Below are 19,979 nucleotides of genomic sequence, written 5' to 3'. Positions count from 1 at the left end.
ATGTGCACACCGCAATCCCTTCTCCTCCATTCTCCTCTCGGGATCTTGGGCATGTACGCTCACGCTCCCGGCGTGAGTTTAAGCCACCGGGTCCGGGACTCGAACTGCGGTTGAGTATGTGGGAGTCCAGTGACGTAGCCATTGTGCTATCTACTGGTCCCCACACTACGTTCTATTACAGGTACTTCTCACTCTTTTTTTTCCTATTGAATTATTATTATTATTTAGGTGTCTGCCATAGGGCGTGTGTGCTTGTCAGAGAGAGAGAAAGCGAGACAAAGAGAGAGAGAAGAGAAATCACCCTCAGAAAGGGCGGCCGCATCGCAATCCCTTCAACTCCATTCTCCTCTTGGGATTTTTGACACACACATACACACATGCCTGGCATGATTTTCAAACTGCTGCATCTGGGACTTGAACTGCGCCTGGGATCAGTCAGGGGGGAGCCTGGGGCCTTAACCCCCAGGCCACTTGCTGGCCCTGCCATACGATTTTTTTTTTTAAAGAATTATTTTATGTAAGTTTACTTACTATGATTAATTTGACCTGAGAGAGAGAGGGAAAGTGAGAAAGGAATCCATCAAGTCCAGGACTTGAACTGTGGTTGGCCATGTGGGAGTCCAGTGCCAAACCACAATGCCACCTGCTGGGTCCTCTATACTATTTATTTATTTACTTATTTCTAGAGAGATTTTTGCAATAGGATGCATGTGCTTGCTGGAGAGACAGATAGAAAGTGAGAAATCACCCCCTGGGGAGATGGCCACGCTGCAATCCCTTCTCCTCCATTCTCCTCTCGGGATCTTGGGCACACACGCACATGTGCCCGGTGTGAGTTTCAAGCTGCCAGGTCCAGAACTTGAACCATGATCAGCCATGTGGGAGTCCAGTGCTTTAATCACCTTGCCACCTCACTGACCCCTTCATACTGCTTTTTATTACTATAGGCACTTCTCATCTTTTGTTTCCTAATGAATTATTTTTTTAAAACTCTTTTTGCAGGGCCTTACTGGAAGGAGAAAGTAACCCAGAGATTCTGATCTGGACAAAGCACATTGAAACCATGCCACAAGGTAAATATAAGAAAAGCTCAGTACGTAGCTTGATTGATTGATTGATTGGAGAGGTTTTTTTCCTATAGGGTGTGTACACTCGCCAGAGAGACAGAGACAGACAGAGAGATAGAAAGCGAGAAATCACCCCCCAGGGAGGATGGCCACGCTGAATCCCTTCTCCTCCATTCTCCTCTTGGAATCTTGGGCACGCACACACACGTGCCTGGCATGAGTTTAAACCACCAGGTCCGGGACTCGAACCGTGGTCGACTACATGGGAGTCCAGCAATATAGCCGTTATGCCATCTGCCGATCCCTCATTACCTAACTTTAAACCACTTTCTATACGAATTGTTCATCCCATGGATAGTGCCATTTACCTAGAAGAATAGGGATTAGATATGGTTTTTCAGATAACGATAGTTCATGTCTCTTGTACCGAATCTATTTGAGTTGAATGGGGGGCATAATTTATTAATAGATAATGTAAAAGAATGTTGTTCATCTAGCCACCATTTGGGGGTGCTTCCTAGTGATGTGGTGAAGGAGCAGGGAGCAGATGGAGGACCGTGTGAAGGTGAGGACAGTGATACCTGCCCTTCACACCCTGGGGACAGGTGCTTTCTCACTTTGCCTCTCTCTCTCTGTCTCTCTTTGGTCAACTTAAAAAAAAAAAAGACAGTGAATAAAATTAAATAAAAATAATTAAAAAAAAAAAGCTTTGGAAAAAAGATTATTATTAGACTTTTAGCTTCTCGATCGTTGTCTTGCATAGTACAGTATAGACACCCATTAATTATTTATTGAATAAATATAGGGATCAATTTCTAAATAGTGATTTATCAATATGTATTTGCGTGTTTATGTGTCTTTTGTAATATTGCATAAAATAACATTGGCCACTTGCCTACAAGATGATAAGCCTGAACCACTCTCTGACCTTCCATTATTTCTGTCTGGACCTATTTATTTATTTATAAGTTTTTAAAAGGTTTTTGTTTTAGGGCATGTGTACTCCCCAGAGAGACACGAGAGAGAAAGACAGAGAGACAGAAAGCAAGAAGTCACCCCCCAGGGGTATGGCCACACCGCAATCCCTTCTCCTCCATTCTCCTCCCGGGATCTTAGGCATGCACACACACATGCCTGGTGTGAGTTTTAAGCTACTGGGTCCAGGACTTGAACTGCGGTCGGCCATGTGGTAGTCTGGCAATCTTACCACTATGCCATCTGCTGGCCCCTGTCTGTACCTATTTTAAAACCAGGTGTTTCTAGCACTGTTTCATCTTCAAGGACTTCTCAGTTTAGAATCAATGTGTTTAGCTGAAGAGAAGAGTCTTGGTGGCCTGGTCTCTGTCCTGTATCTTGGGATCTATTGAAGGAGGCCTCTACCCTTGGCTGTCCTGAGGGAGACTAGCAGAGAGAAGCCCCTATCCCAGGTCACCCGGATGGCACACGCTAGGGGGTGCTCTCAGGGTGGCTGGTGCTTGTTCTTTTCTTAGAATTATTTTATTTAACTTTATTTATTTATTTTTGCTTTGGCCATAGAAGACAGAGAGAGAGGGAGAGTGGGAAAGCAAGCCACCAGGTCTGGGACTTAAACTGTGGTTGGCCATGTGAGAATCCAGTGCCCCCAACCACCACCCCACCTGCTGGACCTGCTTCCAGTGTGTTCTAACCACTGGCTGCCATCCCTATGAGCAGGTTACCCTGGTGGAGGTTGGCTTGGCTACCCAAGAACTCTCTATGTATGGTTCACATCAAACCTGGAATCCCCAAGGGTATATCCCAGCTCTAGGATCATGACAAGATAAACAGGTGACAATCTTGGCAACAGGCTGCTTTTTTTTCACTGGGACATGTAAAAATAGAAGAGATCAGAAAGCTTAAAAAGTTAAATTTGTCCAGCCGAGTGGTATGTTGGTTAAGGTGGTTGGATCCCACATGGCCAAATGTGCAGTTCGAGTCCTGGACCCGGCAGCTTAAAAACAAAACTCACACCAGATGTATATGTGTGCATGCCCAAATCCCAAGAGGAGAATGGAGGAGAAGGGATTGTGGTGTGGCCATTCTCCCGGGGAGTGATTTCTCACTTTCCCTCTCTGGTAAGTCAAGCACACTATAACAAAAAAAAAAAAAAGAAAAAGAAAAAGAAAAAAAAGAAAAAAGAAAAAAGAAAAAAAGAGGGTAAATTCTTCAGTACTTGTTGACCCCAAATGGATATCAGTGAAAAAATGAAAGTATACGCGATGGTAAATGGAGAATGCTACTTGATTTATAGTAATTATAGACTTTGTAATTACAGAGCTCTTCTCTGCTGAAATAAGTGAAATACACTTATCTCACCGAAGTAGACATGAATGGCTCCAAAATATCATAATATTGTGGAATTCCAGCCACAACACCTAGCACCTCTGACCTCTCAGACTCATACTCCGTGACTTATAATCACGTTTGATATTTTTGTTAAAACGAGTGAATATTTTACGATCAGTCACTGGAGAAAAGTGTTCAATGACATATGTGTAGTGCTGGCTTTTATTGTCACTGGCTTTCTTCTTTTTTTTTTTTTTTAGAATTACTTATTTAATTTTACTTATTATTATTGTTATTATTATTATTTTTAATTTGCTACAGGCAGGTGCACTCATCAGAGAGACAGAGAGGGAAAGTGAGAGAGCAAGCCATCAGGCCCAGGACTCGAACCTCTGTCAGCCATGTGGGAATCCAGTGCCTTAACCACCACACCACCTGCTGGCCCAATCACTGTATTTTTAAAAATAATTATTTATTTTTAATTTTATTTATTCAGTCATTTATTTTAATTTGACCAGAGAGAGACAAAGAAAGAGAAGGAGAGAGAGAGAGTGAGAAAGCAAGCCACCAGGTCTGGGACTTGAACCGTGGTCAGCCATATGGGAGTGTACAGTGCCTTAACCACCATGCCACCTGCTGGTCCCCCCCCAGTCACTGTATTTTTTTAAGCTACCAAAAAATAATTTGGGGACTGAAAATAGTTCATGTGTCATGAGCTTGATGTGGTAATTGTATATATGTGTGATGATGGGGTGGAATTTGACCTGTGACAATGCTTTTAAGGTATATGTATATAATGGGGACCAGCAGTTAGCGTAATGGCTATGTCGCTGGACTCCCATGTAGTCGATCGCGGTTCGTGTCCCGGACCTGGTGGCTTAAACTCACGCCGGGCACGTGTGCATGCGTGCCCAAGATCCCGAGAGGAGAATGGAGGAGAAGGGATTGCGGCGTGACCATCCCCCCTGGGGGGTGATTTCTCGCTTTCTGTCTCTATGTCTCTGTCTGTCAGGCGAGCGCACGCACCCTATAGTGAAAATCTCTCAAAAAAATATATATATAAAAAGGTAATCATATCTATCATTTAATGATGTCTTTGTTCTATTTCTACAGAATTCAGAAACACATCCTATTGCTACAGTGACTCTGTGCTACAGAGGGAAAACGAGAGAAATCGCTTCCCCCGGCAGAAAGTGCCCCTGGCGAATTTAAATCACGGCTCGGCACTTCATTCTAACCTGTCAGGGCACTTGGGGTCGCAAACAACCACATCGATGGAAAGTGCCGGAAGGAGAGGGTTCCCGGGCTCAAGCCCTTCCTCTGTGTCTACTACCTGGCAAGAGAACTCTTACGAAAAAACCATCAGCAGTCAAACCAATTCCAGAACTTTCTCTCCAACCTATGGTCTCTCAAGAAATACTGATGTGTCAGTGAAGACATTCCCCGACAGATCAAAGACGGAAGGGAGGAGGGATGTCTCCACGGTTGTCCAAGAATCCCACCGAGAACGCCGAGACAGGGCCGTGGCAGGTGCTTCTGAAAGCACGCGCTCAAAGGAGAGGACTGTCATTTTGGAAAAGAAAACAGAAGTGGATGTCACGAGGGAGCGAGAAAGAAATAGGCCGGGAGCCATCAGAAAAAAACAAGAAGAGATGCTGTTTGATTCTAAAGAGAAGGCTTCAGAAGAAAGAAACTTACGATGGGAAGAGCTGACCAAGTTAGATAAGGAGGCGAGGAAGAGGGAAATGCAGCAAATGAACGAGAAAGCCAAAGGGAAGGACGCACTGAAGGAGAGACACGTGAAGGGAAGGGACATTCCAATTCATCTGGAAGGACCCCAGGCCCGCAGGCCTGCAGAGGTGACCCCCAAAGGTTTGCAGATGCCTGTAAAGAAGGATGCTGATGATGGCTCGGGGAGACAGAAGGAAACGAGAGAGGCAAGATTTAAGCTGAGCCCCAGTGACCCCGCTGACTCTCTGGAGGGTGACTCGACGACAGAAACCGTAGCAGAAAACATCGTCACCAGCATCCTCAAACAGTTCACCCAGACTTCCAACACCGAGGCAACTGCTAACTCTTTTCCAGACACAAAAGTCATTTATGTGGAGAAGAAAGAACTTCCGGGGGATAAGAAAACTAAGACCGAGATTGTCCTGGAATCTAAACTGACGGAAGACGTTGATATTTCAGATCAAGCCGGTCTGGACTACCTCTTGAGCAAAGAAGCCAAGGAAGTAGGGCTGAAAGGGAAGTCGACTGAGCAGATGATCGGAGACATCATCAACCTTGGTCTGAAAGGCAGAGACGGTCGGGCCAGGGTTGTCAACGTGGAGATCGTAGAGGAGCCCATGAGCTATGTCGGGGGCGAGAAGGCAGGGGAGTTCTCCACCCCCTTCGAAGTGGAGGAGGTCGATGACGTATCTCCGGACCCCAAGAGGTTTACTGAGGAAGAGGGGAGTTATGGAGAAACCGATGGAACATTCTTGGGTCATCCACGCCATCGGACCAGGCAAGAGAATGTCACTCACTTTGAAGAGGTGATGGAAGCAGGTGACTCGGAGGGAGAACAGAGTTATTTTGTGTCAACTCCAGAGGAGCACCCCGGGGGGCCTGACAGGGACGATGACGAGGGCTCGGTGTATGGGCAGATCCACATCGAAGAAGAATCCACCATCAGGTATTCTTGGCAAGATGAGATCGTGCAGGGCAGTTGGAGACGAAGGAAGCAGGGTGACCACGAGGGAGAGATTATGAATGTTCCGGAAGCTTCTCCGGCAGACGCCGAAAGAACTCATTGGACAGAACAGTCTAGAAGTGGCGAATTTCATGCCGAACCCACAATTACTGAAAAAGAGATCAAAATACCCCATGAGTTCCATGCCTCCATTAAGGGGGTCTCGTCCAAGGAGCCCCGGCACCAGCTGGTGGAGGTCATTGGGCAGCTGGAGCAAACCCTACCAGAGCGCGTGAAGGAGGAGCTGTCTGCCCTCACCAGGGAGGAGGACAGCGAGCTGGGGGGTGTGTCGGTTGATGTCAAGAAAGTCCAGACCCCTGGCAGTGGTTCCGTGACCTTGGTGGCCGAAGTCAACCTGTCACAGACGGTGGATGCCGATCAGCTGGATGTGGAGCAGTTGAGCAGGGATGAGGCCAGCGAGATAGAGAAAACCGTGGAGTCCGTGGTACGAGACAATGTGACCAGGCGACAGGGTCAAGCACCCGGAAGCCCAGACAGGGATGAGAGAATGGAGTCCCCAGTTTCTGGCCTTGGCTTCAAGCGCTGGGCCACCAGGGAACTGTACAGCCCTTCTGGTGAGAGGGAAGATGGCGGCCGGGCCTCTTACAGCATGGAACAGCTCAGCCCCCAGGGCCCCGTGTCGGCCACCGTGGAAGTCAGCAGCCCCCAGGGCTTTGCCCAGTCTGTGAGGCACGTGCAGCTTGGTCCCACTGCATTCTGGAAGACTGAGCAGGTCTCCTATGAAGGACCCACGGTGCAGGTGGCGCAGGTAAGTGGGGAAGATGTCCCGAGTCAGGCAGCCATCTTGGTAGGAACCAGCCTGTCTCTGAGGCCCTTGATGTTGGGTCTTGAGCCAAGCCAAGTGTCCAGAGAAGTCTTCCTCCAAGGCCCCATCCCTTTCCTTCAGGAAGTGGGGAGCGCAGAAGAACTGGAGGCCCCAGACCTTTCCACAGATGCCAACCTGTCTGGGAAGCAGGGCTCGTTTGGCTTCCAACAAGTTCGTGTTGAAAAGGCAGCCATTGTTCAGGGGTCCACCTCTGGGGCAGGGAAGGTGGGTGATGAGTCAGCGAGTACCCAGACTTCCGTGAGTCACCTTCAGGTAGGCCCTAAACACGGGTTCAGCGAACCAATCCAGCTCACAGTCCCCCTTTCAGACAGAACGGGGCTGGGCATCAAAACAGGTTCTGTAAACACTGAAGGTTCGTCTGGGATCCACACGTCTGTCAGCCACATCAGCATCACACCTCGGGGGCATCAGGGCGCCGAGTGGGTGGTTGACCCCGGGCTGGTTCCTCACCCTGTGGAATTCAGAGACCCAGATAGTGCCATCCCCCTACAGAGCTCAGCTGCCGTAACCCAAGTCACCACTACCCATACCTTGGGGAGTAAAACCTTCATGACCGAAAAGAGCACCTTCCAAAGGGTGGCTTTGGAATCTCCCAGGGAGGATGGTTCAGGGGACACATCCGGGGCAGACGTGACATCGGGCGTCAGCAGATCCTTTAGACACATTCAGTTAGGTCCTACAGACACCGACACCTCTGAACACATTGTCATCCGTGCACCCGCGTCCGTGACACGTGGGCTGGCTGGTTCGGCACGCCTCCCCGAGCGAGGTGACCCTGCAGATGGCAGCAGAACACTGAGGCTCATTGACCTGGGGCCCAAAGAAACTTCATTTACCTTTCAGATGGACGTGAGTAACGTAGAGGCCACCCCGCGCTGGACACCAGGGGCGGGGACAGAAGGGGAAGCTCCCAGTGCATCTGGCTGGGGTGCCTGGAGAGACGCTGGCAGTACGTGTGACCCAGCCTCCGGCACAAGCTTTCAGGCGGCTGCTGGGGACAGACACCAGGCCCAGGGAGAGCAACACACGGAAGAGGCCACGTTTGACAAGACGGTGCAGCTGCAGAGAATGGTAGACCAGAGGTCTGTGATCTCGGATGACAAGAAAGTTGCACTGCTTTATCTAGACAAGGAGGAGGAGGAGGACGATGGGCATTGGTTTTGATAAAACGGAAATATTTTCTTTTAAACAGCATCTTTTTTTGGTAACCTACCACCAGTCAGAGGCCTTTACTTATTTTAAGAGGCAAGGGGAGGCTTGCTATAAAAACTTCCCATATTGTACTTGCTTTCAAGACTACTCCAGGCGAAGACTAGCCGGTGGCATGGCGGTTAAAGCACTGGATCCCACATGGCCGACTGCGCCGTTCGAACCTCGGACCCAGTGGCTTCAAAAACATGCCGGGCACAAGTACACGCATGCCTAAACTTCCGAGAGGAGAATAGAGGAGAAGAGATTACAGTGTGGCCATCCTCCCTGGGGAGTGATTTTCTTTCTCTCTTTCTCTGTCTCTCTCTCTGGGAAGTACACATGCCCTCTAGTCAAAAAAAAAAAAAAATTCCAAAATAATTTGTGCCTTAAGAAGTGTTGGGATTTTAATTTTTTCAGTTGGGACTTGTACAAAACACTTTTGATCTTTTTTGTCTGACAAAGTCCCTTTTTCTGGAGTTTTCTACCAGCTTCGCACCTGGTCACAGACATGGCCCGCAGCTGTTCGAAGCTCCGATTAATCATCTAGAAGGCAAGATGTCTAAATATTAACCAGATTAAAGTAATATATTTCGAAATACATGTTATTCGCCTGTGCTAATATGAAGTAATCAACTAACAGTCGAAGGGGGAAATAAATACATGTTTCTCTTTCCAACATCTTTTCTAAAAGAAATCATACGGAAAAAGTTGGCTATGGCTTTAAAAATCCGCAGAATGGCTTTGTCTTTAGGAAGAACTTATAGTTATAGTCCTTTTTAGACTTGAATAAATTGCTTCCTACATGCAGAGGTTAAAAAAAAAAAAAAAAAAGAGTATTTTGGGGGCCAGCAGGGAGCATCGTGGGCATGGCGCTGGATTCCCACATGGCCAACTGTGGTTTGGGTCCTAGACCTGGCAGTTTGAAAATCACACTGGGTGCATGTGTGTGCGTGCCCCAAATCCCGGGAGAAATGGAAGAGAAGGGATTGGGGTGTAGCCATCCCCCCTGGGGGGGGTCATTTCTCACTTTCCTTCTTACTGTCCTTCTCTGATAAGTGTGTGTGCTGTATGGCCCTTAAAATATTTTTTTTAATTTAAAAATAGAGTATTTTATTCATGGAGAGGATAGCTATAGTCTATTGCAATATTTCAGATCAATATATCTGCTGTTTGCACAGGTTCCCCTGCCTGGGACCCATGGGTAGAGGAAATAATTATTGGGAATTATAGGCAAGACCTTTTTTTTTTGCAGTACTCTTAGGTTGTTAAGTAGCTCACAATGTGCACAGTTTTTTTGTGATAACTTCTGGAGTCACCAGCTCTCACCAGAACACACACACACACACCCCTGAGCTGCTCTGTCCCTCACCCCTGAGCACCATAACTCGCATTTCCCTGGTGGAAGGTAGACCCTGAAGACAATGAAGAGAACAGCGGTGTTCTAACTGCAGTTGGGCTGGCCGGTGGGTCGTGTCTTGGGAGACTGGACTGGGCTTTCCCAAAGAAGCCATTCTCAAGCCCCTACCCGTGGGGGGAGAGGTCTTTCTGAGCTCAGAGTGGAAGATGGAAAAGTGACCATTGTAAACCAACGGGAGGCGTTACAGTCGGGGGTGTTTTGTTCAGGGAAACAAAAGCAAATGTTGACAAGTCTAAGATGGGCCAGCAGGTGGCACGGTGGACAAAGCAGCTGGATCCCACATGACCGATTGCGCTGTTCAAGTCCTGGCCCCTGCAGCTTGGAAAACCAGCTGAGTGCATGTGCGCGCATGCCCAAAATCCTGCAAAGAAAAATGGAGAAGGGATTGTGGTGTGGCCATCCCCTGGGGGTGTGCTCTCTCTTTCTCTCCAGCAAGCATATGGGCTTTAGAGTAAGTTAAAAGAGAGAATACGAGGTTCTGGGGGAAGGCATGGGGTATCTCTCCCTTCACCCAGGATGGGCCCTGGAGGGTGACAAAGGTCTCCACGCTCACAGGCCACGGAATGTGGAGCTGCAGGTGTACACCACTGAGTTGAAGACGTGAGGGTGCGTGTGTTCTGTTAGGTTCAATCTTCCATCTTTACAAGCTCAGCACCCTATAGAAATAGTATTTCCAGCAGCAGAGTTATTATTTTAGACCAGACTAGCTTCTCTCACACGACGGCGTCCACGTGATGTTTCGTATGACACAGTGTCATACAGGTGACTGTCACGCACTGAGGATTCATGATCTGAGGACAAAGTGGGGGTGCGGCACTGAGCCGGGAGGGTGGGGGTTGCACTGTGCACATCTCCTCGGGTCCCCAGAATGGTTCCATCAGGTACTTTAGGGAGAGCGTTATCAGTAAGCGGAAGATTCACGCAGCTGTGTTCCAAACCATCTATTTTTTAAAACATTATCAATTTGGGTATGAAAAGACAGGAATTTTGCCTGGCAAGTTGAACCTCGTTTTCCACCTGGCCGATGAACTAGTGATTGTCCTACTGTAGGAGGGGTGACTGCTTCTTGAAGACGTGTCATTATCATACAGACAAGAGATGCATTGATTTTTTTTTTTTAAAGCTGTCATGGGTAGTAGAATTTGTGTAAGCGATTCATTGATGAGAATTTGGTCGAGGGGCACAGCCTTCTGGCCAGACAAACTGATCATGAGGGACCTATGGTGGGGGGGAGGTCTCTGTGGGCATAGTTCAATGTCACTCACTATGCTAGTCCGTGGCCTGGTAAGTGGATGCTGAATGAAGATGTCATTAACATCATAACCCACTGCTAAAAGGAAATAAATAATAAGTCATCAAAAATAAAGTTCAATAAAGACATGGTAACCCACTTCTGTTTTACTGTGGAAAACGTTTCCTAGATCATAATTTGCATCTTAGATCTTAGTTTGCATCTTAGATCTTAATTTGCATCTCTTCGTTGGAATGCTTATCTTCACAGAGTTGGAAACTGGTACTGAGTTCCAGGTGGCCAGGAGCAGGATGGGACTTGGACATTACCACAGGGTCACCCTGTAGCTACAAGTGCTTTCAAAGCAGTCCCTCTGGAGACAGGAGAGGTCAACTCTGTGGTTGGATGGGTGGGCACACAGCCGATGTCTTCCTGTTTGTTCTGTGTAGACAAAACAACCTTCATCCGCCCTGTTTCAACTTCCACTGGTGGTTTGGATACTAGGGAAGATGTCTGTTTAGACTGGAGTCATCAGAGAAGCCGATTTTGTTCACCTCCTGTTCCCTACAAAGGGAAATGTCACAAAAATGTATAAAAATAAAAACCGGAGTAAAAAACTTGCATTGTTTCTAAAGAGAATGAATGTTTTCTGGGAGATGTTGGTGTGGTTTCCTGTTCCGCCCTAATGAAAGCGTCTCTGTGTTTCCATACACGTTGTTATGGTAGCATTGAATTTCTGGGGACAATCTATGTGAACAGTTCCAGTTCTTGGCTGGCTCCATGGCCTGGTGGTTAGGGCAGTCAGATTCCCACATAGCCAACTACGTGGTTTGAGTCCTGAACCTGGTGACTTGAGAAATATGCCGGGCACACGTGTTGATATGCCCAAGATCATGAAAGGAGAGAGAAGTGGAGATGGGACTCTGATGTGTTCATGTCCCATTGGGGGTGCTCCCTCCCTCTCCCTCGGTGTCTCTCTCTGGTGAGTGGATGTGCTGTCTTGTAATAAATAAATAAATAATGATATCTCAGTTCTCTAATTCCTCATTTGAATCGGAATAATACAGAACGATCAATAGAAAACATGGGTGGGAGGACCAGCAGATGGCGTGGTGGTGAAGGCGCTGGACTCCCATACGGATCAGGTCCTAGACCTCACAGATTGCTTTCTCTCTTTCTCTCACCATATAGCAAATTAAAGAAAGAATAATGGGGGTGGGCAGGTGGCAAGGTGGTTAAGGGCGCTGGACTCCCACATGGCCGACCACGGTTCAAGTCCCAGATCTGGCAGCTTACTTTCTCTCTCTTGCTCTTACTCTGCCCCTCTCTGGTCAAATTAAATAAAATAAAGAAAGAAACAAAGTTATATAAAATAGTTCTTAAAAAAAGGAAAAATGATGATAAATAATATAAAATTATTATTGTTTTAATAGAAAGCTGTCCCAACTCGTGGGTCAGTCGAACAGGTTTCCTGAGGGAAGGAGTGAGAGACGGGAGGAACCGCGCAATGTTACAACACGGGGACGACACGGTGTTACAACTCTTCAGGGTCCTCCGTTTATTGTGGGCCAGGGATCGTGGTTATATATATACATGCTGGTGGAATGAAGGATTGTAAAAGTGGGTTATGATTGGTTGCTTTTGTGGACCAATCATGAGGTGCCGGATATGCAAATCTGAGGGATTCTAAGCTCACCGATTTGCCATGGGAAATGGCCAATCAGAGCATGGTTCTGAAGGTGAGGCCTTGAAGGGGAGCCAATTGTGGCCTTTATGGGAAGTGGCCAATCAGAGTATGGGTTTGAAGGTGAGGTTTTGAAGGGGAGCCAATCACGGCCTTTGGCATTGTGTAATTATTTGCTCTCTGAGAAACGGGCGATATTCGCTGGTGCGCAGCATCCCACAGAGGAGAATGGAGGAGAAGGGATTGCAGTGTGGCCATCCCCCCTGAGGGGTGATTTCTCACTTCCTGTCTCTCTGTCTCTCTCCACTGAGCCCATGCACCTACAGCAAACAAAATAGCACACATACTCATCCCAGCAGCTTCCCTTTATTCGCATTTTACTCTCATTTCTGTCTTGATCCCTGGGACCGTTCTACGAGGGGCCTTGTTCTAGAATTGTATCCAAATCCGACTCCAGACCTGGGCCATCAGATGCTGCATAGGAAGTTGTGAAATTTTGATGAAGAATCTTTCAGCCATGGTAGCGCTGAAAAATATCCTAACTGGCAAGAAAAACCACCCAGGTGATTATAAAAAAAAGAAGAGCAATGCTTTATGGAAGTGCCAGGCCGTCGGGAAGGGCACCCACTGGCCGGACGTGGTCCACGGGAGGTTTATGGAATCGCGGGAGGCTCATCTTCTAGCTGGAGAGAGATCGGTACGAACCCTAGGTGGCCGTGCCTAGGCATGCCGGACGCTTGTTTTGGGGTCAGGGGTTTCTGTCCTCTGCGTTGAGCCTGGCCTTGCCGACAGCATTTGGCTTTCAGTGACATTTGGCTTTTGGAGCCTGCTTCAGCTTCACGGCAACCTCCGGGGCCCTGCGAACAAGCAGAGGGTGGGGTGAGGGTGGTGTTCTCAGCCCTCCAGACGGTCTGCACCCCGGCTTTGGAGCTGGCGGCAGAGCAAGCCCAGCGGTTGGTGAGACACGCTTCACGAGAGGCCTCAGGAAGGGAAAGGGGGGAAACCGTGACATGAGAACAAACAACCCAAGAAGTGCCCCCCTGCCTTTTTCTTTTTTTAGAGATTTTTGTTATAGAGTGTGTGCACTCGCCGGAGAGACAGAGACAGAGAGACAGAACTCGCACTCCTCCCTAGGAGGGGTGGGCACGCCACAATCTCTCTTCCTCTCTCCTCTCAGGATTTCAGACAGGCACGCAAACCCACCAGGCATGATTGTAAAGCTTCCGGGTCTAGGACTTGAACCACAGTTGACTACGTCAGATCCAGTGCCTTAACCTCTACATCAACTGCTGCCCCTCCCCCATAGGAAAGAAAGGTATTTTATAACTGGGTTTTCTTTTTCTTTCTTTTTTTTTTTTAATTTTTGGAGAATTACTTTATTTATTTATTGAGAGAGTTTTTTGCTATAGGGCACATGCGCTCGCCAAAGAGAGACAGAGAGACAGAAAGCGAGAAATCACCCCCCAGGGGGGATGGCCACGCCACAATCCCTTCTCCTCCATTCTCCTCTTGGGATCTTGGGCACACACGCACACGTGCCCGGCGTGAGTTTAAGCCACCAGGTCTGGGACTCGAACCGTGGTTGACTACATGGGAGTTCAGCGACATAGCCGTTACACCAACTGGTGGTTCCTTATTTATTTTATCTTAATTTGACCAGAGAGGAATGGCATGAGAGAGAGAGGGAGAGAGAAAGCGAAAAAGCAAGCCGCCAGGTCTGAGACTCGAACCACGGTTGGCCACGTGAGCGTCCAGCACCCTTAACTACCACACCACCTGCCGGCTCCACGGGGTGGGGGTTTCCAAAGGGATGTTCTAACTTTGCAGGTTACGGAAAGTCAGTTAAAAAGATTTCCACGGAAAGTTCCACAGGACCCGAGAGAATCAGCTTTGTCTCGAGATTCCGAATGGCACAGGAGGGGACACTCAGAAAGGGACAGGGCGAGCCGACTCACTTGGCCAGGACGTCCAGGGTCTGCTGGGTGGCCAGGGTCCTCTTGTCCTGTGGTCCGTATAGAAGGGTCTGAATCTGGAGACACTGCAGAACGCCAAGTGGAATGGTGAGGTCATGGAAATGTCACCGAGGGCGTTTTGCAAGAAAATAAAGTCTCCCTTGAGGGAGAGAAAGAATACTTCATTCTTAGACCCATGCTGTGACGGAATTGTGACATTCTTGGGGTTTGTCCTAGGGACACTCTGACCTTGGGTTAAGACGTTCCAAGATCCAGGAAACAAACGTAAGTACGGTATTAGCGCTATTTCACTAAACTCTCCGTGCCTGTCTGTAAAAATGCATGCAAACGTTTATTTCTTTATTTCTTTTAAAATAAAGGCAGGAACACTGATACTAACCAGGGCATGGTCTCCAGTTTCTATTTAAAAAAAAAAAAAAGAATTACTTTATTTAACATTATTTATTTATTTTAATTTGAACACAGAGGGACACAGTGAGAGAGAGAGAGAAAGAGTAAGAAAGAAACTGGGAAACAATCCAAGTCCAGGACTCGAACCATAGTTAGCCATGTGGGAGTCCAGTGCCCTTAACCCCCATGCCACCTGCAGGTCCCATCCAGTTTCTATTTTTAAACGGCCCTTGCTACAACCCAGAAAGTTTTTTTTTTTTTAATTAAAAAAATTTTTTTTTCTAGAGGTTTTTGCCTTAGGGCACGTGCATTTGCCATATATATAGAGAGACAAAGATAGTGAGAGGCAAAGTGAGAAATTACCCCCCAGGGGGGGATGGCCATGCCACAATCCCTCCTCCTCCATTCTCTTCCCAGAATTTTCAAGCTACCGGGTCAATTTTCAAGCTACAGGGTCCAGGACTTGAACCCTGGTTGGCCATGTGGGAGGTCCAGTGACATAACTGCTACGCCATCTGCTGGCCCCAGTTTTCTTTCTTTTCTAATTTTTTTATTTTCAAACAAATGCTTTATTTTATATGGTCTTTATATAATCACTACTACATAGCAAATTCTTTTTCGGGGTGGTTTTTACTATACGGCACGTGCACTCGCCAGAAAGACAGAGAGAGACAGAGAGACAGAAAGCGAGAAATCACCCCCCAGGGGGATGGTCATGCCGCAATCCCTTCTCCTCCATTCTCCTCTCGGGATCTTGGCATGCATACACACATGCACCCAGCGTGTTTTAAGCCACCAGAACCGGGACTCGAACCACAGTCAACTATGTGGGAGTCCAGCGATGTAGCCATCACACCATCTGGGGGTAATTTCTCACTTTCCCTTTCTCTATCTCTCTCTCTGGCAAGTACATGTGCCCTATAGCAGAAACCAAACCCCAAAGAAAACAAAAAAGCAAAACAAAACCGTAGTAAAATAAAAAAAGCATGAGAATGATATCCAATTCAGGATGGCAGTTATCTGGAGGTGGGGAAGGTGCATAGAATTCAACTGTATGGGTCCTGTTTTATTTCTTAGGGTGAATAGTGGGTTCAAAGGTCTTTGTTTTCTGCATATCTGATTTCATTATATTATATACATTTTTTTGAGAGGTTTTTGCTATAGGGCACATGTGCTCACCAGAAAGACAGAGACAGACAGAGAGACAGAAAGTGAGAAATCACCCCCCAGGGGAGATGGCCACGCCACAATCCCTTCTCCTCCATTCTCCTCTCGGGATCTTGGGCACGCACGCACACATGCTTGGTGTGAGTTTAAGCCACCGGGTCTGGGACTCAAACCGTGGTCGACCACATGGGAGTCCAGCGACATAGCCATTATGCCAACTGCTGGTCCCCATAATATATTTTTAGAGAGTGAAATAATTTTTCTACATGGTATTGTAGAGTTTGATTTTAAAAAGTATGAGGGGCCAGCCCTGCAATCTACTGGCTAAAGAAACTCGATCCCACGTGTTTCAAATCCTGGCGTCCATGGCTTCAAAAACATGCTAGGCACGTGTGCCCCAAATCGCAACAGGATGGAGAAATGGAGAAGGGACTACGGTGCAATCATACACCATTAGGGGGTTCTCTCTATCTCTTTCTCTCTCTCTGTTGAGCACATGTGCCCTCTGGCAATTAAAAAAAAAAAAGTGATGGTTTGGTGACTTAGTACTGAAGACTGAATACATTCCGATCTGCAAACCATCTTTAGGTCTTTGAAAACGAAAATGCAAGCTGCAAGTATCCAGAATGCTCGGTCTTTATAAACTGTGGCAAAGATCAAAACTATATGAACATTTCCTTCAATCACAGAAACTCAGAATGTGGTTCTGGAATCTGAGACTGTGATCGTCTTTTGGAGGGAGGAAAGAAATAGCAGATGAGAATACATGATAGAGATTTTTAAATAATAGAAAATACGACTTCTTAGTTGAATTAGATAGTATCAAGAGGGAATAAACGCTACTATTTTATTAATTACTATTAATAATCATTATTACTAATTATTTATTTTAACGCTTAAATTAAAAAAAAATATTATTTAAAGAAAGCCACTCAAGTCCAGGACTCGAACTGCAGTCGGCCATGTGGGAGTCTGGCGCTTTAACCACCGTGCCACCTGCTGGCCCCAACGCCCACTTGTGTTAACTCACAGATTGACTGTTATGACTGTGGGATTTAGGAACCGTGAGAAAGATCTGTTGCTTTGAGGAGAGAGGGTGGGGGCAGGTGTTTGACACCCATGACACTTGAAAACAGCTGCTGGGAGCCTGGGCAAGTCTTCCTGTTAAGAAAGTAAACCTTACTGGAACCAGCAGTTAGCATAATGGCTATGTTGCTGGACTCCCATGTAGTCAACTGTGGTTCGAGTCCCGGACCCGGTGGCTTAAGCTCACGTCTGGCACATGTGCGTGCATGCCCAAGATCCTGAGAGGAGAATGGAGGAGAAGGGATTGCGGCGGCCATCCCCCCCCGGGCAAAACCCCCCCCAAAAAAAAAAAAAAAGAAAAGAAAAGAAAGGGAACGCAAACAAGAGAAGCCAGCATGCTTCCTCCTCTCTCATGCCTGCCTATCTCTCCGGGGATGAGGAGCCTCTCTCTCAAGAGCTAACCCTCGGCAGAACAAACTCCATTTTCTCCTCCACCGCCAGAAATACCCTGGCTAGGGGGAAAGATCAGGTCTAATTTTAAACCCACAGAACCTCCCTGTTGAGTATGGAGGACTGCCTCCACCCCGTTCATTATCAGACGGGCTGATGGGAACGGGCCTTGGTGCTCATTCATCGTGGCGTTAGAATTTGACTCACACTGAGGCCAGCAGTGGCGTGGTGGTTAAGGCACTGGACTCCCACTTGATTGACCCTGGTTCGAGTCCCAGAGTGGGTGGATGTACATGTGTTCCCAGAATCCCGAGAGGAGAATGGAGGAGGGACTGCGGCATGGCCATTTCTTCGCTCTGAGCACATATGCCCCTTTGTAAAAACCAAAAATAAAAATAAAACAAACAGGTCATAACAGCTGATGATAAGAGGCACATACATTAATAAATAAATAAGGACTGGGGCACTGAGGAAGAATAAAGGGGGTGCTGATGGGTAGCAGCGAGTCCCTGGGTCAGCAAAAGGGCTTCGTGAGGAGCTGACGCCGGAGATGAGACCTGAAGACGTGGACTTGGCCAGGTCAAGAGCGCCAGGTGTGGGGGACAGGGTAAGGGGCCCAGGGATTCCAGGTGTTGAGGGAACACCCTGCATCCCTCCCTCTGCCCCCACCTGCCCCTCTCTCTCTCGCACCCCTGCCTTCCTCCCTCTGCCCCCACCTGCCCCTCTCTCTCTCGCACCCCTGCCTTCCTCCCTCTGCCCCCACCTGCCCCTCTCTCTCTCGCACCCCTGCCTTCCTCCCTCTGCCCCCACCTGCCCCTCTCTCTCTCGCACCCCTGCCTTCCTCCCTCTGCCCCCACCTGCCCCTCTCTCTCTCGCACCCCTGCCTTCCTCCCTCTGCCCCCACCTGCCCCTCTCTCTCTCGCACCCCTGCCTTCCTCCCTCTGCCCCCACCTGCCCCTCTCTCTCTCGCACCCCTGCCTTCCTCCCTCTGCCCCCACCTGCCCCTCTCTCTCTCGCACCCCTGCCTTCCTCCCTCTGCCCCCACCTGCCCCTCTCTCTCTCGCACCCCTGCCTTCCTCCCTCTGCCCCCACCTGCCCCTCTCTCTCTCGCACCCCTGCCTTCCTCCCTCTGCCCCCACCTGCCCCTCTCTCTCTCGCACCCCTGCCTTCCTCCCTCTGCCCCCACCTGCCCCTCTCTCTCTCGCACCCCTGCCTTCCTCCCTCTGCCCCCACCTGCCCCTCTCTCTCTCGCACCCCTGCCTTCCTCCCTCTGCCCCCACCTGCCCCTCTCTCTCTCGCACCCCTGCCTTCCTCCCTCTGCCCCCACCTGCCCCTCTCTCTCTCGCACCCCTGCCTTCCTCCCTCTGCCCCCACCTGCCCCTCTCTCTCTCGCACCCCTGCCTTCCTCCCTCTGCCCCCACCTGCCCCTCTCTCTCTCGCACCCCTGCCTTCCTCCCTCTGCCCCCACCTGCCCCTCTCTCTCTCGCACCCCTGCCTTCCTCCCTCTGCCCCCACCTGCCCCTCTCTCTCTCGCACCCCTGCCTTCCTCCCTCTGCCCCCACCTGCCCCTCTCTCTCTCGCACCCCTGCCTTCCTCCCTCTGCCCCCACCTGCCCCTCTCTCTCACACACCCCTGCATCCCTCCCTCTGCCCCCTCTCTCTCACTCTCTCTTGCATCCCTCCCTCTGCCCCCATTTGCCCCCCCACACACCCCTGCATCCCTCCCTCTGCCCCATCTGCCCCTTTCTCACCCACCCCTGCATCCCTCCCTCAGCCCCCATCTGCCCCTCACACACACCTCTGTATCCCTCCCTCTGCCCCCATCTGCCCCCCACACCCCTGCAGTCCCCTAACATGGTGGGCCTCTAGTCCCAAGACCCCATGTGGATGAGTGGGGACCCTCCCATGAGAGAAATGTGGGTGGGGTTGGAGGAGGGACCCGAGGCCCAGGAGCACAATGGGAGACCATGGAGGGAGGGAGGCCCAGGACGGCCACCCACACTAATGTTTGGGGTGAGTCCTTTGGGAAGTTGTCCCCGAGTCTCTCCCGGGGCCAGGGCTTGGGTGTGGGCGTGGGTGTGGCCCTGGCTGTCTCCCTCGCTCCTCACCTCCGGGTGGCCGGGTGCCGGCTCTACATCCTGATCGACATCCCTTGACTCCCTCCTGCCTTTGCTCCAGCCCCTGGCCACTGTCTTGGAACAAGCTACCATCACCGTCCTCCAGGACAGCTGCAACACAGATTCAGTGCGTGGTGCGTCAGCCGGGCCTGCCGCAGAGGAGTCCGGCTGTGAGCCGCCGGGAACCTGGGGACTGATGGCATAATGGTTCTATCGCTGGACTCCCATGTAGTCGACTGCGGTTCGCGTCCCGGACCTGGTGGCTTAAACTCACATGGGCACATGTGCACGCGTGCCCAAGATTCCGAGAGGAGAATGGAGGAGAAAGGATTGTGGCGTGGCCATCCACCCTGGGGGGTGATTTCTCGCTTTCTGTCTCTCT

General features: G+C 49.2%; 2 protein-coding genes across 7 annotated transcripts in view; one reads left to right on the top strand and one right to left on the bottom strand.

Annotated features, from left to right (window-relative positions):
• The window catches only part of SYNM (synemin), a 137,286-nt gene extending 128,956 nt beyond the window's left edge, over positions 1-8,330 (top strand). The window contains exons 4-6 of the mRNA XM_027765501.1: positions 1,003-1,073; positions 4,485-6,874; positions 7,796-8,330. Coding sequence (XP_027621302.1) covers positions 1,003-1,073; positions 4,485-6,874; positions 7,796-8,116 — 2,782 coding nt within the window. The 3' untranslated portion in view covers positions 8,117-8,330. The remainder of the gene's footprint in view (positions 1-1,002; positions 1,074-4,484; positions 6,875-7,795) is intronic.
• A 2,608-nt stretch (positions 8,331-10,938) lies between these two features.
• The window catches only part of TTC23 (tetratricopeptide repeat domain 23), a 46,863-nt gene continuing 37,822 nt past the window's right edge, over positions 10,939-19,979 (bottom strand). For 3 of the 6 annotated variants that reach the window (XM_014592762.2, XM_014592761.2, XM_014592759.2), the window contains exons 10-12: positions 19,589-19,708; positions 14,431-14,513; positions 13,162-13,332 (exon numbers count right to left, since the gene is read on the bottom strand). In XM_014592762.2, coding sequence (XP_014448248.1) covers positions 13,278-13,332; positions 14,431-14,513; positions 19,589-19,708 — 258 coding nt within the window. In that variant the 3' untranslated portion in view covers positions 13,162-13,277. Of the gene's footprint in view, positions 11,356-12,754; positions 12,950-13,161; positions 13,333-14,430; positions 14,514-19,588; positions 19,709-19,979 lie in introns of those variants that run through there. The other 3 variants (XM_014592760.2, XM_014592763.1, XM_014592764.2) reach the window with 3 other exon arrangements.

The sequence above is a fragment of the Tupaia chinensis genome, unplaced genomic scaffold, assembly GCF_000334495.1.
Source record: "Tupaia chinensis unplaced genomic scaffold, TupChi_1.0 Scaffold138490_1, whole genome shotgun sequence".
Classification (NCBI taxonomy): domain Eukaryota; kingdom Metazoa; phylum Chordata; class Mammalia; order Scandentia; family Tupaiidae; genus Tupaia; species Tupaia belangeri.
Note: the sequence above shows the minus strand (reverse complement) of the source record. Positions and strands in the feature narration are given on the sequence as shown.